The 17,179-nt window shown below is 35.8% G+C and overlaps 1 protein-coding gene and 1 long non-coding RNA gene across 2 annotated transcripts in view; both read right to left on the bottom strand.

Annotated features, from left to right (window-relative positions):
* LOC110262158 overlaps positions 1,059 to 17,179 on the bottom strand; it is a 272,271-nt gene continuing 256,150 nt past the window's right edge. Inside the window, exon 4 of the long non-coding RNA XR_002346792.1 lies at positions 1,059 to 2,354. This is a non-coding gene — a long non-coding RNA (uncharacterized LOC110262158). The remainder of the gene's footprint in view (positions 2,355 to 17,179) is intronic.
* PABPC4L (poly(A) binding protein cytoplasmic 4 like) lies at positions 6,938 to 10,082 on the bottom strand. Its single transcript, XM_021101590.1, is given in 2 exon segments — positions 6,938 to 9,520; positions 9,523 to 10,082. Coding segments are annotated over 2 exon segments (1,197 nt in total). The 5' UTR covers positions 9,932 to 10,082; the 3' UTR covers positions 6,938 to 8,732.

Genomic DNA, 17,179 nt, shown 5'->3' with positions numbered 1-17,179 from the left:
GATGGCCATTCTGACTGGTGTGAGGTGGTATCTCATGGTAGTTTTGATTTGCATTTCTCTTATAATCAGTGATGTTGAGCATTTTTTCATGTGTTTGTTGGCCATCTGTATATCTTCTTTGGAGAAATGTCTATTCAGGTCTTTTGCCCATTTTTCCATTGATTGATTGGTTTTTTGCTGTTGGGTTGTATAAGTTGCTTATATATTCTAGAGATTAAGCCCTTGTCAGTTGCATCATTTGAAACTGTTTTCTCCCATTCTGTAAGTTGTCTTTTTGTTTTCTTTTTGGTTTCCGTTGCTGTGCAAAAGCTTTTCAGTTTGATGAGGTCCCATGGGTTTATTTTTGCTCTAATTTCTATTGCTTTGGGAGACTGCCTGAGAAAATATTCATGATGTTGATGTCAGAGAGTGTTTTGCCTATGTTTTCTTCTAGGAGTTTGATGGTGTCCTGTCGTATATTTAAGTCTTTCAGCCATTTGGAGTTTACTTTTGTGCATGGTATGAAAAAACAACTACTAAATAAAAGCCTATCAATATGTAGATTTTCTCTATACTTTCTTAGGTCTTTGCTGCTTCTATGTGTGCATTTCCCAATCTGATCGCTAATGACAGATTTCATGTAGATGCAATGATTTGCTACTGAATGTTGTTTCTCTACCCCATACTTTACCTTTTTTAAGGACTTATGATTTGCTTTACTTTTTCTCTTACAAAGGAAGGATGGTTTCTATTACACATTCTTGCTGGAATAATATCAGATCACTCACTAAGAAATATATCCATTCTATGTCTTAAACACGAAGAAGCATAGTTAGAAGAATGAGCTTGTTACTTGAAAAAATAGTAACAATAAAAATAATAAATATTTTAAAATAACTTTCTAAATGTTTGAAGATGAGTTTCTCTGACCTTTTGTAAAAGACTTCGCCTTTTTTTCTTCCTATAACACTATACCATGTGATCTAATTTCAAAAAAGGTACTGTTGCCCCTGCAGTGTATCAGCCTATGGGGAAACCTTCCTTGACCCTTATAATGAAAAAGAAAAAAGAAAAAATACTTCTGTTTTGGAAAGAATATCTCTCATTTATTTTGATCTGGTAATAAATCCCTCCATAATTTTCTTTTCACAAACCATTTGGAAGATTTCTTTTACCCCTTACAACAGACAGCATACTATCTGGTAAAGAGTTAAAGCTTTGAGTAATGCAGGGATTCGGCTGACACTTTAAAGAAGGTGAAATAAGAACAGTTTATTTCCAGCATGTTGACCAAGTGAAATCGTATCATTACAATAGGACTAAAAGATGCACAAGAACTAAAAAATGCAGGACTTTTAGGCCATAATCAACATTAAAACCTGATTTTAAAAGTAATGGTTTTAATCAGAGTTACATGATCAAATTTGCATTTTATTAACGGAAAAGAGTCTGTCTTATAGCTTGTTATTTTGAATGGAAAGATGGGGACAGAATAATATGATTTTTGTTAAAACAAATATATTAATATAATTTTGGTTAAAATACAAATAAAATTAAAATTAAAATAAGATTATCACATAACCACAGTGCCAACTGCTTTTTACCAACTGTAATCTTTATAATATAAATGTCACTTATTAAAAGTACTCTGTATGAAATATTAGTGACTAGAGTAGTGGATAGTATTAGATTATCATTTCTAACACCTCCCTTGGTAATTCAATAAAATAATGATGTGTCAAAATAATTCTAAGATCTGGCTTATATTCAAATTGAGGCACCTTTTTGATTAGCAAGGTTTGCTGGAATTACTATTATAAAGTTTAACTTCAAGGAACTAGAATTGGCAATATGTCAAAACTGTGGTGCACTGGTATGCCACTGCACATGTACAAAGACGAAATGGAATGTAAATCAAAATTGTGATTCACTACAGACTGTCAGATATGGTTTCCCAAGATAAGAAAATCCCATTGGAAATACTGATTTAAAAACTCACACACACACACAGAACACAATGAATCATGACCAATATACACTCTATGCAAAAAATAAATTTAATAAAACATTCACCATTTCAGTGACATTGCCTTTGGAACACAAATGTGCTGTTAGTATTTGGCAGAACTTCAAACCAGGGATATTTTTAATATCTAAGGTGATGTAAACACAGATGGGTTAACAAAATCTCATGTGATATCATTGTACAAACTTCCAATATCTCTCAAAATCTAAGCTTTCTCTACTATGAAAATCTAAATTTTCTCCATTATGGTGAAGAATGCCACTAAGAGGATCATTTTTCTCTCTTGTTTGATGGGTTCAATTGCTTCATTCAGGAGAATTTCAATATAGTTAAAAGCATTCTGTGTACTCTAGGATAAGACATGACCATGAGACAAAACCAACAAATATCTATAAATGTTTCCTCTGAACAAATTTGCAAAAAAATCTGACCTTAACAAATTCAAATACTAGTATATTTGTAACTAAAATTTAGTACATGTGGTTTTTATTGTTTATGTCGCATGGTTAAAATGTGTGATGGGAGTTCCCGTCGTGGCGCAGTGGTTAACGAATCTGACTAGGAACCATGAGGTTGCGGGTTCGGTCTTTGCCCTTGCTCGGTGGGTTAACGATCCGGCGTTGCCATGAGCTGTGGTGTAGGTTGCAGACGTGGCTCGGATTCCATGTTGCTGTGGCTCTGGCGTAGGCTGGTGGCTACAGCTCTGATTCGACCCCTAGCCTGGGAACCTCCATATGCTGCGGGAGCGGCCCAAGAAATAGCAACAACAACAACAAAAAGACAAAAACCAAAACAAAACAAAACAAAAAAATGTGTGATGGTTATACCGCATTTGTGTAATACAGAAAAAAATATATTGAAAAGTTTTGGTAAGTCCAATTTTGTTAATTTTGACAATTTCAATGTACTATGACCTAATAGAAATCTTTTAGTAAAGAAAATGAGTACCCATTAATCCACGTTTGTGGTTATACTAGTTTTAAATATTGGGGCCATTTTGCAGGCTCCTAACTTCTTAGAATTTTTTTTCCTCAAGATTTATGTATTACATTGTCAGTAGGAACTATTTTTTAATGACTATACAGAATATCACAACAGTTGGGATATACACAGTAAATTGAGAGTTCTTTCCTCTGGTGGTATGATTCTAAAATATCAACTAACATGCATGAAAACATATTTAGCTTAGACTTCCTTAAATTAAAACTCAAGAAACCAGTATCTTTATTAAATATAGAAGATTTATTTTGAAATATTCTCAACCATTTGTAATCTCTTGATAATTATTTTTGGTGGAAACCCACTGGGGTGACTAAACTGAATCTGACCTTTTCAATTATAATTTTCAGTAGATGGTGAATTTAGACCTAATAGAGCATAACATGTAAAAATATAAATCTCATTACCAAATAAAAGGGAATTAAATTTTGTATAGAATATATTACACAATTTATTCTCTATGATTGTATAACTTGAGGTAGAGGAAAATCACCAGTTTGATTCTAGTGTTGAAAATGATTTGTAGGAAGAAAATGAAATTTTAAGAACTATTTATAAGCAAATGTCAAAAGAAAAAAATATCGAGTTCCCGTCATGGTGCAGTGGTTAACGAATCTGACTAGGAACCATGAGGTTGCAGGTCTGATCCCTGGTCATGCTCACTGGGTTAAGGATCTGGCTTTGCCGTGAGCTGTGGTGTAGGTTGCAACGTGGCTTGGATCCCTCGTTGCTGTGGCTCTGGCGTGGGCCAGTAGCTACAGCTCCAATTAGACCCCTAGCCTGGGAATCTCCATATGCTGTGGGAGCGGCCCTAGAAAAGGCAAAAAGCAAAAAAAAAAAAAAAAAAAAAAAAAAAAAAAAAAAAATCCAGTATTAAAATTCAAAATGAGATAGAAATAATGAAAAATATCGAGTTTAGTGGATGCATACCTCTACATCCATCTCTACTCATTTCTTCCTATCATTATTGGTCCATTCTGCACAGAAATTAGAAAGTTGACTTCTTCCTTGGTTCTAGCAGCAGGTCTTGTTGAATATATATACCAAAAATGGACAGTGAGAACTGTTCCTACAACTATCTCGAAATACTTCCTGATGATGAAGCTGAGACACAGATGATGAAGAGTCAAGAGACTCCAGGAGATGTGGTGCAGAAGTTCTGATATACCTTGCTTAAAGATACCAAACTCTGAATATTTTGTTAAATAAAATTTCCTTTTCTAATGTGAGTCGGATTTTCTACTTCATGAGGCCAAAGATATTCTGAGGATAGTTTTGTTCTACTTTTTAAAATGTAGATTTTTAAAAGTTCTCCTTTATAGCTACTGTTTTCTTATTTATTTAAAAAATATATTGAGGCATATTTTCCAAATATAATACAAGTAAGCTAATCATAAATTCTCGAGACATAAGCTGAATTTAAGAATTCAATCCAAAAGTGTCTTTAAAGTAGTCAATTATTCCTAGTAAAAACTTGGTCTACATTAGAGGTTCTTTTTGATTATGGTCTCATAATTATGAATAACTTTAAAAGAAATACTAGCTCATATGGGAGTCAGTCTTTTAAAACATGAAATATGAATATCTTTGTTTAAAAACCCAAGTTATTTTCATTTTATTACTAAAGGTAATTGATCTTTAGAAAATCGGAAATATTTAAGAATTAAATAAAAATCATTGTCAGACATTTATTTGATCTTTTTTCAATGGATTTATAAAAAATATTAAGATGAAAATATAAATCCTAAACCACTTTTAAAAGCTACTTTTACCAACTATATATTTCCACATAAAAATTAAAAAATAAAATTTTAAAAGGTACATATCTATTCAATTGGCAGTACATGCAAACGAACATCTCTATACAACAAACTTGGCATTGTTTGTGGGAGCGAGAAGGGTGGGCCGAAGCAGTGGCTCAAGGTATCTCTATGTAAATTGCCTTTTACTGGAATGCTTATCAGAAAAGTAAAGATTCTTTTTATCTATCAAGGCACTTGGGCATAAAAAGAGTAAAGTTTCTTCAGTGCATAAACCTCTACTGGCAACAAAGATGACTTGATGACATTACACACACACACACACACACACACACACACACACATACAATTTAGAATGAGTGAAATTCAAATTATTTAATAAGGAAAATCTATAGGATCATATCTTTCTATAAATTGTCAGTTTATACTTCTTATGGTAAATATTAAAAATAAGCAATTTTTATTAATTTAATCTTATTTTTCTTTTTGTCTTTAGTCTTATTAGGGCTGCACCCATTGCATATGGGGGTTCCTAGGCTAGGGGTCAAATTGGACCTGTAGATGCCAGCCTACTCTACAGCCACGCACGATCCAAGCTGCATTGGTGACCTACACCACAGCTCATAGCAATGCCGGGTCCTTAACACACTGAGTGAGGCCAGGAATTGAAGCCACAATCTCATGGTGACTAGTTGGGTTTGTTAACCACAGAGCCATGACAGGAACTCCAGCAATTTTTATTAAAATGGTATATTACTGTGTCTTGCAGCGAGAGCTACAATTTATCTAAACATCTGATATTATGACCTATTAATTCCCCATGCATATCACAAGAGAACTCTGTTCCCTGATACCGATAATCCATTTACAAGCATTGTGAAATATTGTTCAAATAATTAAACATTTTAAAGTGGATTATCCCGAAAGAGATGTCAAGGCCTGAGGCAACTACTACACTTCCCAGTTCTGTTGCCTGGCACCCTTTCTTAAATGCTTTTTGCTTTGGAGGTAAGTACTTTTCAACACAGTGATTCAGAGAGACAGTAAATCAGTTGGCATATAAATTTTACATAGATTCTTACAGTAGATCAGCATTTCCCAAAACATTTTAATAAAACTGAAAAGACACTTTAAAAATATTTAGTATAGCCTGTGGATAAGATACCACATACATAAAAGCTTTGTCTAGAAAGTACTGAGAATATGAAACTCTGAAAGTAATAGAAGACAACACAGATGATTGGTATATATGTATGGGAGTATGTATATTTCTGGTGTTCAAATTTTGAATTAAAAAATTTAAATTTGGAATAACCCTCAAAACTATAAACAAGATGAGAGCATTAGGAAGTCTAAATTTTTGTCCTTAACATGTAATCTAACAAATCCATAAATAAAAAACACTCCAACAGGAAAACTGATTAAGATCATGAAAACAGACTAAGATCCTTTCTACAAATATGAAAATACAAATATCCATTAAGTACAAGAAATGCTGTTCAATTAACTTTTGAAGTAATAAAAGTAAAATAAATAACTATGAAATATTTTATCTTTGCATATCAAGTTGAACTGGCTAACAACTTAAAATCTTTTGTTCTTGGAGCATTTGCAAATGAGCAGTTACTCACACTAATAATGGAAATATTAAGTGGCACAAATTTAAAAACAAATATTTGGGCAAATTTATCAAAATAATTTTTAAAATTGCTGTCCTTTTAAACATTTATTCCAATGAATTATACATTTTCTTAAGAAAATACTTATATATATCAGCACACATGGGTTTGCAAGGATATTTATCTCCAAATTGTTTATGATAGAGAAAAAAAGAAAAAGGGAGGAAACAATCTAGTAACCTGTATGTTTATCTAGAGGAAATTGTTATATTATGGTACAAACATTAAAGGAAAGATACATGTCATTGAAATTATAGTGCAAATAATTATTTGTGGTCATGGACGAGACTACGGCATATTGTCTAAGAAAACAATTTCAGGAGTTCCCATTGTGGCGCAGCAGAAATGTATCTAACTAATATCCCTGGCCTTTCTCAGTGGGTTAAAGATTTGGCATTGCCATGAGCTGTGGTGTAGGTCACATCCCTTATTGTTGAGGCTGTGGTTAGGCTGGCAGCTGCAGCTCCGATTCGACGATTCGACCGCTAGCCTAGGAAATTCAATATGCCACGGGTGTGTCCCTAAAAAGCCAAAAAAAAAAAAGAAAAAAGAAAAAAGAAAAAAAGGAAACAATTTCAAACAAGGCTTATAACATGATTCTATTTATGTTAAATTATGTGTATATGCACAGAAAAAAATCGGGAGGAGATGCAACACATTTCAACAGAAGGTCTGTCTGCATAATAAGATTATATGTTGCTGTAATTTTTTCATTGTCCATAATTATTTTCATTGTCTAAATAAGACTTTTAATTTAGAAAATGTGCAATGAATATACACATAGTTCATATAAAAATAAACAGAAACAGATTTTCTCATTCCTTCGTAGCTTAAAGTATTGCCAAAGAAAAATATTTTAATATTTCTTTTGTACTGGTAATATATGAAACAGAAGACTCAAATCTATGGTTATAGGAAATAATTATACAGGATAAAAAGAAAAAACAACAAAACTATTTTCTAGATACCTTTGGTATGAGTGAATCAGAATTTCAAAAGTATTTAAATGTAAATAAATAATTCTATTACTTCCAAACTGCTTTCAAACAGCACATAGTAAAAATCAATAAAATAAAACCCCTTTTAAAAAGTATAGAGGAGCTGAGTAATACAGACAAAAGACAGAAGATAAAGTAAGATCTGGGAATGGGCTGAAATAAAAATTTCGCTGGACAACAGGCTAAGTAATGTGACTTCAATTTAACAGAAAGTCAATTAGTGACCTTCTGATCATGGCTATGGATTACATAGCTCTTACAGTTTTATAAAAGAAGACATGGAGCTCATAAAAATAAAGAAACTTACTTTTCTGAACCCTGAGACAATACTACTACACTGAACAATACAAAACAGCGATTAGAAAACACAGGTGTTAAGCAGAATTTCTATGTCATATATACATATATCTATACACATATGTATATATATGACTTTTATGACACTGCTATCTAGTTAAATAATTAAGGCATCATTTTATGCTGTGTAGTTATGAAGAGAATTAAAACTAGGCCAACTTTTTGACCTAAATTGATATAGTTTTATAACTTAAGGAATGTAGAAGTTAAGGTTTTACTATTCAAGTCACAATTTTGATAACCAGTAAGCACCTGGATCATAGTCAACCAATGGAAAGAATAACAAAATATCCTATAAAGCAGATTTGTAGGCAACATTAAAAGCCTCCATCATTAATTTCAGGCATCAGAAAAATACTCATTTATAAATTTAAAAAAATTCAAATATTTCCTAGTACTTTAAACATTAATTCAAAATGAAATTAGATACTGAATTTGTAGTAGTAATTTTAAAATACTGATTTCTTTAAAAGTTAGATGAGAAATAAAATTTTCTCTTTGTAAAAATACATTACTTTGCAATTCTTAGGTATAAGAACTACTTTGGCATATTTTCATGGAGGAAATTAAAGCTAACAATATTGTTAAGAAAAAGTATGCAATAAATGTAAATAATTATCACATTTCAGTTGGTTCAAAATATAAAATATATCTAATTATACTTATTGCTATGAACACTACATCAAAATCAGAAAAAAAATTACAATATTGTAATTAGAAGGTGTGCCTCTGTAAAAAGAACCAAGCTTCAAAGATTCACTTATTTTTCCTCCAAAGAAAAATAAATAGCTTTGTATATAAAACCTTTGATCACAACATTTACTAAGCTGAGCAGCCATTAGCTGGGATTTGAAATTTACTGAGGACAATGAAGGCAGAGAACACTAACATTCCTCTAACTACTGCAAATTCTGGCTGGTGCAGTTTTCCTGTCCTAGGGCTTCTGGGCCAGGGCGATATTGAGTGGCTTAGAGCCCAAGATGCGGCCATTCATCTCAGTCATCGCTTTAGTGGCCTCCTCAGGAGAGGAGAAGCAGATCAAGCCAAACCCTTTGCTTCGCCCTTCTTCCTGCATTACCTTAACTCTGCTAATTGATCCAAATGAAGAAAATTCCCTCCGTAGTTTTTCATCATCAATGGTCTCATCCAAGTTCTTAATATAGAGCTTTACCCCCTGGCACCGGCGAAACCTTTCACGTTTCAGCTGCTCAAACATTTGCTTTAACTCAGCCTGTCGCTCTGCTTTCTTTTGTGCCCGGCCTACAAAAAGCAGCTGTCCATTTATGTCCTTTCCATTCATTTCTTCAACAGCCTTTTTGGCAGCCTCATGGCTATCAAAACTCACAAAGCCAAAGCCTTTGGATTTCCCACTGGAATCTCTCATCACCTTAACACTCAAGGTTTTGCCATATTTGCTGAAAACTTCCTTCAGTCTCTCATCATCCATGTCATCTCCGAAGTTTTTGATGTAAACATTGGTGAACTCATTGGCTTTGTTTTGAAGCTCTGCTTCTCGATCTTTGCGGTTTTTGAATCTGCCAACAAATAGCCTGCAGTCTTTAAGCAGTGCCCCATTCATCTCCTCGATGGCTCTATCTGCAGCAATCTGGTTCTGAAAGTGCACAAATGCATAGCCCCTGGAGCCCTGATCATCACTCATCACCTTGGAGGACAGGATTTTCCCAAAAGCTGAAAAATGTTCATAAAGGGTTTTATTATCATGGATTTGTCCAGATTCTTGATGAACACGTTCCCAATTCCAGATTTCCTTAAGTAGGCATCACGTTGAGACCACATGAGACGGATGGATTTGCCTTTTATCAGGTCAAAATTCATGGTGTCCAGGGCCTTCTGGGCATCTGCCAGCTGCAGGAAATTCACGTAGGCATAGCCCAGAGAACGTCGGGTGACCAGGTCCCTGCAGATGCGGATGGACAGCACGGGCCCCACAGTGCTGAATTTCTTGAACAGCAGGTCCTCAGTGACATCCGCATGGAGGTCACCCACGTACAGGGAGGCCTGGCGGTACTTGGCTGCTATATTCATCTCCTCGCTCCTCACCACCGCAAGTCGGTAAAGAGCTCTTGGAGCGATTTCTGCATGTGGCCAGATCACACTTTGGCCTGGGTTCATGCGTGGTGGCCTGAGTCACTGCTTTGGGGGCCAAGCAGTGGGGTTCAGAAACAGCCCCCAGAACCAGTCTGGCCTTCCCAAGAAGGTGGTGGCAGAAATTTGGAATCTCAAAGAAAGGCTCCTAGGACAAGCTGGTCCTTCCCCACCAACCGGGAATCTTCAAGTGGAGGTCTGGTCCTCCATCTGACCAGTCTCCACAGGAACTCAGATCGCTGGTTTCTGAATAAAAACAGGCCTCGCTCAGGCCGGTTTAAAGTTACAGCAGTCCGGAGAATTCCACAAGTGGCCTCTGAGGCTGCGGCCTGGGACGCGGAGCGCCTGCGGCAGCGCGGGCGGTCCCCCGTGAGCCCTGAACCGCCCAGGACCAGGTCTTGCAGGCGCCCCTGCTGGGGCTCGGCCGGGGGCTCCTGGGGCTGTGCGCCCACACCGACCTCGGCCACCCTCAGCTACCCTCCGCCCCGTAGATCGCGCACCGCGACCCAGGAAGGACGGGTGGGGGTGGGGAGGTGGACAGACCGACAGAGGGGCGGACGGACAGCCGCGGCTCGGCGCGGGCGGCGGCAGAGCAGGGGCTGGGGGCTCACCCAGGCTGCAGCTGGCGGGGGGCGGGCGGGAAGCCCGGAACTCGCGCACTCAACTTCCCGCGCACTCGCTGCCAAGGGAGATATTTTCTTTTTATATTTTTTGAGAATGTTTTTCTTCCCCCGCCCCTCTCGCCCACTTCCCACACCCTCAGACAGCTCAGCCGAGTAGCTGGAGGCGGTGACTGGGGTGGAGAAAGGCAGCCTAGGGGAGTGGCCCTAATAAACCCACCCGCCCGCAGGGCCTGGCGCGAGTCTGACTGCAGGAGCTTGGCCGTGAGGGAGGGGGTCAGCGCTTGTCCCTTCCTTGCTTCAAACCCTACAGTGGCTTTCTTTGACTCTTGGATAAGATCCATCATCAGCACCTTGTACTACAGAGTTCTGCAGGATTCCTGCTATGTTCCAGCCTCAATTGCTGTTTGGATCCCCTTACTAAACTCCGTGACATGCTGGCCTTTTGCTCAGGGACAATTTTACCAAACTGTGTTCTTTAGCAATAAGTTTAGATGCTGTTTCCAAATAGAAGTTTCCCCTATACAACTTCTGAAAAAGTTTGGTTTCTCTCTTAGAAACTACCTTGTATTTACTTAGCATTTTTCTAATTAAAATATATTGTACATATTCCATGAGGGTAGGGACCATGCCCACTTTACTTCCAGGCTTAACTCAGGGGCTTGCAGAAATGAGATGCTCAGTATTTATTGAAAGAATCTGCTGCATGGAACAGATGAGATATTTAATCTGAGGCTGGTTTCATGTCCAGAGACATGGAAATAGTGTCCCTTGCCTCAGAGAGTACTGTAAAAATTAAATGAATAAATTTGGAAATGTTTAACATAATATCTGCCACAGAATAAGTTTGGAGTAACATAAGTTTCGTTTCCTCTAGCATTAAATAAATTCCTTAACATCATTCCCATAAAACCTTAAATTTTAGTGCATTTTAAGTAATGTTACCTGCAAAACTGAATTGTGTAGATCGGTTTTTATGAGGCTAATTTAGTATTTTTCAAACTTTAATGGACAGAGAAATCCAGAAGGGACCTTGTTTGAAAGCAGATTCTGATTATTTTGGAATTAGCTGGAAACTCTACATTTCCAAAAAGCTCCTAAGTGGTGCAGATTCTTTTGGTCTCTGAACCGCTTTATTTATTTATTTTTACTTTTTTTTTTATTACTCAAATGAATTTATCACATCTGTAGTTGTATAATGATCATAACAACCTGATTTCCATCCCACAGCTTTAAATAGGGCTTTACAACTACTATATCCAGTCTCTTGAGACAGTCTGTGATGGAAGATAATATAAGAAAGGGAATGTGTGTGTGCTCTGTGTGTGCTGTGTGTGTGTGTGTGTGTGTGTGTGTGTATGGATGACTGGGTCACTTGGCTGTACAGCAGAAATTGGCACATTGTAAATCAACTATACATTAATAAAAATAAACAAAAGACTTTACACCTAAACAAGTGAGTCCCCATAGTGGCGTCTTTTCTAATGTGAGCACTAAAAATATGTATTTATTTTACAGAAGATATTCTGAAATATTTCTCTTTCAGAAATACTTTGTTGATACTCTAACAAAATTCAGTCTTAGTAATAATATTAAGCACACACATACACACACACAAAACTAAGCTGGAGGATGATTTTCACTATAAAATCCACATTGCTTTTAATCTATATAATATCGAATAATGGTTGTGTGATTACTCCTAAATTAATTCTAATTATTTTTGCTTGTGAAATTTATTCTGTGTTGCTCCTGTAAGATCATTTATTCAAATAAATAAATAATCTTTTCTTCAGCCACATGCTCTAGGCTGCAATTATTAAAAGAAAAACAACCACTGATATAGCTGGTGTATACCATTCAGAGGATTTCAGCATATGCTTTAAAAACTCAGACACTTTCTGCATTGTTAAAGTAAATAAGTGATCATATCATATTCGATATTATCAGATTTTTTAAAAAGAAAGTTCCTAAGTGTGCATTTCCTGAGAATTTTTTTGAGATCTCTTATTATTTGGAAAAATGCCTAAGATTACATTAGTTTTTTATACAACAATAATTCAGCTATAGCAAGATACCATAATATTTCAAAATCTCCTGGACTCTTCACTTCAGTGTAATCTTCACTAAACACTTGGTAAAAAGTGAAGAAGGGTTTTCAAAATCAGAATTCAGTGCTGTGGTCTCTAATCAACTTATAGGCACACTTGAGTACAAACCTCAATTTGTCAAATGACTGCCAATCATGCTCATTCCTATTGATACTACTCATTATACTGCTTTCAGGTTTATATTTTAACAAAGTAAGCATATTTAAGCATCTATGATTCTTCCCTCTCTTTAATCATCTAAATCTCATCATTTTGTCAGATGTGTTGATTCAGTAATTTCTTAATTGGTATGTCTTTTACATTTGCCCTTTCTTTCTAGTCCCATTACTATTGCTTTTGCCTCATTTCCCTGTGTATTATTGCATGAGTTTTATTCATTCATCTTCTTTTGTTTATATGTCAGTCTGTTTATATGGCAGTCCACTGTGCATTTTGCTGCTAGAATAATCTTACGAACAATTCTTTCATAAGATTTTAGTTAAAAAAAGTTACTTCCAACATTTTGCAATCTCAATTTTAGCCTAGCTACATATATCTTCTATCAAGCTAATTTATTATTTGTTCTATATAGACATGCAGTTAATGTTTTAAAAATATCCTTTCCTCATAACTATGCAAATTCTATCATCCTTCAGGCCCATTTATACCAACATACTTTTTTTTTTTCTCTCAATAGTCCAGCTGATACTGATTACTTTTTCTTTTCTGAAACAATTTATTTAACTTATACATTACATATTTGTACTCAATTTTAGCATCAGCCCATTGGCTTCGGTGGGCCTTAACTTGAAACTGATATTGCCTATGTTAATTATCTTCTGTTTTCTTTAGCAAGTTGTTGCAGCTTTGCATATTGCTAACTTCCATATCTCCTAAATTCCCTAAATATTCTGAAAATGTTTTAATTAAGTGCCAAAAGTTTTTCTTCATTTTTAAGTAAACTGTAAGTTTGCCCATCTTATCTTAGTTCAATTGCCATTCAATGCACAAGTTTGCTGTGTGGGTGGCTCAAAGAACTAAGAGGAAATAAGATGATATTTTGTTTAAATGGCAGTAAAACTGTCAGTGTTTCTGTTCCTTGACACTGACAGTGATAGAGGTCAATGGTTACTTTAGCATATATTGTGAAGAAATGAATTGCTATTTTGAGTATGAGAATGCATTTTAAAATAGAAATCTTTTGTACTAATTAGACCAAAGTAGTTTCTGACATCTGCTTAAATCATTGCTCTGATGTAATCAACTATCGATAAAAATTTTCTTATTTTTGTTTAAAATGGTCTTTATTACCTTAATAGAAAGTAATTATATGAATGAAACTTGCTTTTATTATATTTTGAAAGTGCCCTGTTCAATGTTTACTGCAAAGTGTAATTTATATCTCTTAGATTGTTTCAATTTTATTTGACAATTATGATCCCTTTCAGTTATAATCATTTTATAGTTTTTTACCAAAATATAGTGTTAACTTTCTTAGAATGAAGTATATGATTTACATATCAGAGTTACACTTCTCCAGAGCATATAGAAATGTCACAAAGAATAATGTTTGATTATTAGTAGGTCTTGATCAAAAGTTTAAATCAGTCCAAAATATCATTTACCAGTAAAAATATTAGGCATCACAGAAAAAAAAACTGAATAAGACACAGAATCTTTCCTCAACACCATCAATGTTCTTACTGGGAAAAAAAACAACTAAAACAACAATTTTAATATAATGTAAAATCAACAATCTAAGAATATATATGGTGGAAATTTAGCAATTAAGACATAGGAATAATTCTATCTAGAAAGACCAAAAAAGCTTTTACAGAGAACATGGTACTAAAGAAGTCCAAGCTGTCTTTTTGTGAATTCTGGAGAAGTTTAGGGATAAGTAATGTTGGTGTCAACTAGTATGCTTTTAATATTTCTGGAATATAAAGTGTACAGAAGGAAGTGGCAGGAAATGAAACAAGAACAAGACAAGGACATGAGGCCAGAGTGCCTCACATGCTAAGCTATGTTATAGACTATGCTCTAAAGGAAAGCTATTGGAATAATTGATCTAAGAAGTGACTTGTTATATTTCAGAACTGTAATGTGAAGATGGTATGAAAGACATGGAGTCCTGGAAACATGAAGTAGGGGTAATGTAAAGATGCATGGTCATGAACCATTCTGAGTATGAAAATGCATTTTCAAATAAAAATCTATTATAGTAATGAGATCAAAGTGTCTCTGCAGTCTGCTGGGGTGGTTTCTCTGAGGTAGTCAACTATTGGTAAAATAGTTCTAGGCATTGACAGTATGGTGGTTAAGACATAATTGATGGTGAAAAACATTTGTTTGAAGTTCCAATCTGATTGCCCTCAGATGGCTGCCCAAAAGCCCTTCATTGTGTCACTTGGTCCCCTCTACTTCATTCACTCTCTTTCCTTGCTCCAGGACTCTAATTTCATCTTTCTGTCTGACCCATGTTACCAAAGCCAGGAAAGCTACTCAGCTTTATTCTGAGATTCTTCAATTAGTTTCTACAAATTAATCAGACTTTTCCATCACCAGGGATTATCACTTCTCATAACACAAATCCATCATACTATTATTTCAATATCTCCTCAACCCTACTGGGGCAGTTAAGGAAGAACAGAGGAGTGAAGGGAATTTCAAGAAGGAATCCCCTTGTTGTCCAGTTACTTGTTTCTTGATGCAACCCATGTGCCAGTATAAAAGAGAAACTTATTGGCTCTTAACTTTGATGAAGAGAAAGGAATCGAGGCTATCATCACAGTCTTGTCATCAGGGAGAATCTAGCATCTTTTACAGAGATGTTCATCTCACTACTGGTCAATTACACTGGGATGGTTTTCTGACACTCAAGTGGGGTGCTACTGTCTACTTTGGACAGAGATCTTTTCCTGCTCATCATTTTAGTCTTTATTAGTCTACATTGCAGCCATTAGCACTAGTTAGCCACTTCCTATTTAGAAAACAGTGTCCCAAGTTCCATTAGGCTTAATCTCAAAATTTCTGTGTTAGGATCTTTGGGAGTCAAGGCAGAAAGGAAGTGGTTCAGGACCGACAGGGTCACTGGGAATTGATCCTTTAGGTGTTAATTTCTCCTTCTCATTCTCCTTTACTCACAGATGCATTTCTCCAAAGGGGAACTGTGTTAAATGTGAGCAGGCCAATACCAGTTTAGAGTGCATAATTACCTCCTCTGTTCTTTTGCCAGGCCCATTTCTATAATAGGGTAGAAAAGTTTTATGAAGCAACAAGTCTTTCTGCTTGATCCCACATTCTGGCTGCAAGTGGCAAACTCAAATACTGGAAAAGGTCTTACAAATTTTTTTCCTATAATTTGCTAACATATATTTAAAGTAAAATGTTTTCTTCAGGTGGCAATTCCTGAGATATTATCTTGGTGTGTAACTGCATTTCTGATGTTTGTTGTTAATGCCAAACTACAGGAAGCACTAGTCAATTTGGAGCATAAGAACTGTTCTTCTGTTGAACTACTTTCTTAGCCTCCTTATCAATCCCACTGACACATCGAAAATAATAGACTCCTTTGTTATCTTTTATTATCTATCATTCTCCCCAACACATGCACGCGCACACACACACACACACACACACATACACACAAAGCCATACCACCAAACTTCAATGAAGGCAAAAATTGTGTCTAGATGAATCACTACTGTATTTTCAATGCTTATATTAAGAGCTAGCATGCAGTGGGTTCTCAATACTTATATTTTTAATGTTGGCAGAGAATTTTGTATAGGCCACTCATATCCCTGCACATCTTGTAAGTAGAGGAGCTGAGTGCCTTTGTTCTGGACAATGGTTTAAATGATGTTTATATAACAAAAAATCTTGGAAGATATTTTATTTCTCTCTGATGAAAAGTTCAGGTTTGTTCGCAACCTTATAACATAGAGACACTTTTTCTTTTTGGAGCACAGAGCAGATATCTTTCACTTTAGAAGAGTCAGATTCTCTAAGTACTGGGTTATTCTCTGCACTGTGGGTGCATGTGTCACCTGTATGTCCATGTGCTACACTGTGGGAATTTGGGCTTGGGGAACTATCACAAGGAAATGCTACTGTGTTGGCCACTGCTATTACAATGAGGAATAAACTGTCTCTAACCCAGGAGCATACATTAAAAAAATGGCACGCTAACTTCTTAGATTACAAGTGGGGTAAAACTCAGACCCTTCATAGATCCTTACAGTTTTGGTGATGACAATGGGATCCTAACATAGACAGAGTTTTCTGGAAAGGAAGGCTAATATCCTCACAAGCTGATAAATTGGATTTAAAGGAAGTCAATGGGATTCAGTAGCAAAAATGCTGACCAAATAATACCATCTAGCAGGCAAAAAACAAACAAACAAACAAACAACAAAAAATAACCCAACTCTTCAATTTCACCTTTTAATCAGGAGGAGTTGGGGAAGTTGGTCTCTGGGTAGGGAGAGAGGAATAGATACCAAGACAGCTGCACAAATGGTGCTCTGGTGGGTGTGAACTCTCCTATAGGGGAGGCAATT

Source organism: Sus scrofa, chromosome 8 (assembly GCF_000003025.6).
Source record: "Sus scrofa isolate TJ Tabasco breed Duroc chromosome 8, Sscrofa11.1, whole genome shotgun sequence".
Lineage (NCBI taxonomy): Eukaryota > Metazoa > Chordata > Mammalia > Artiodactyla > Suidae > Sus > Sus scrofa.
Note: the sequence above shows the minus strand (reverse complement) of the source record. Positions and strands in the feature narration are given on the sequence as shown.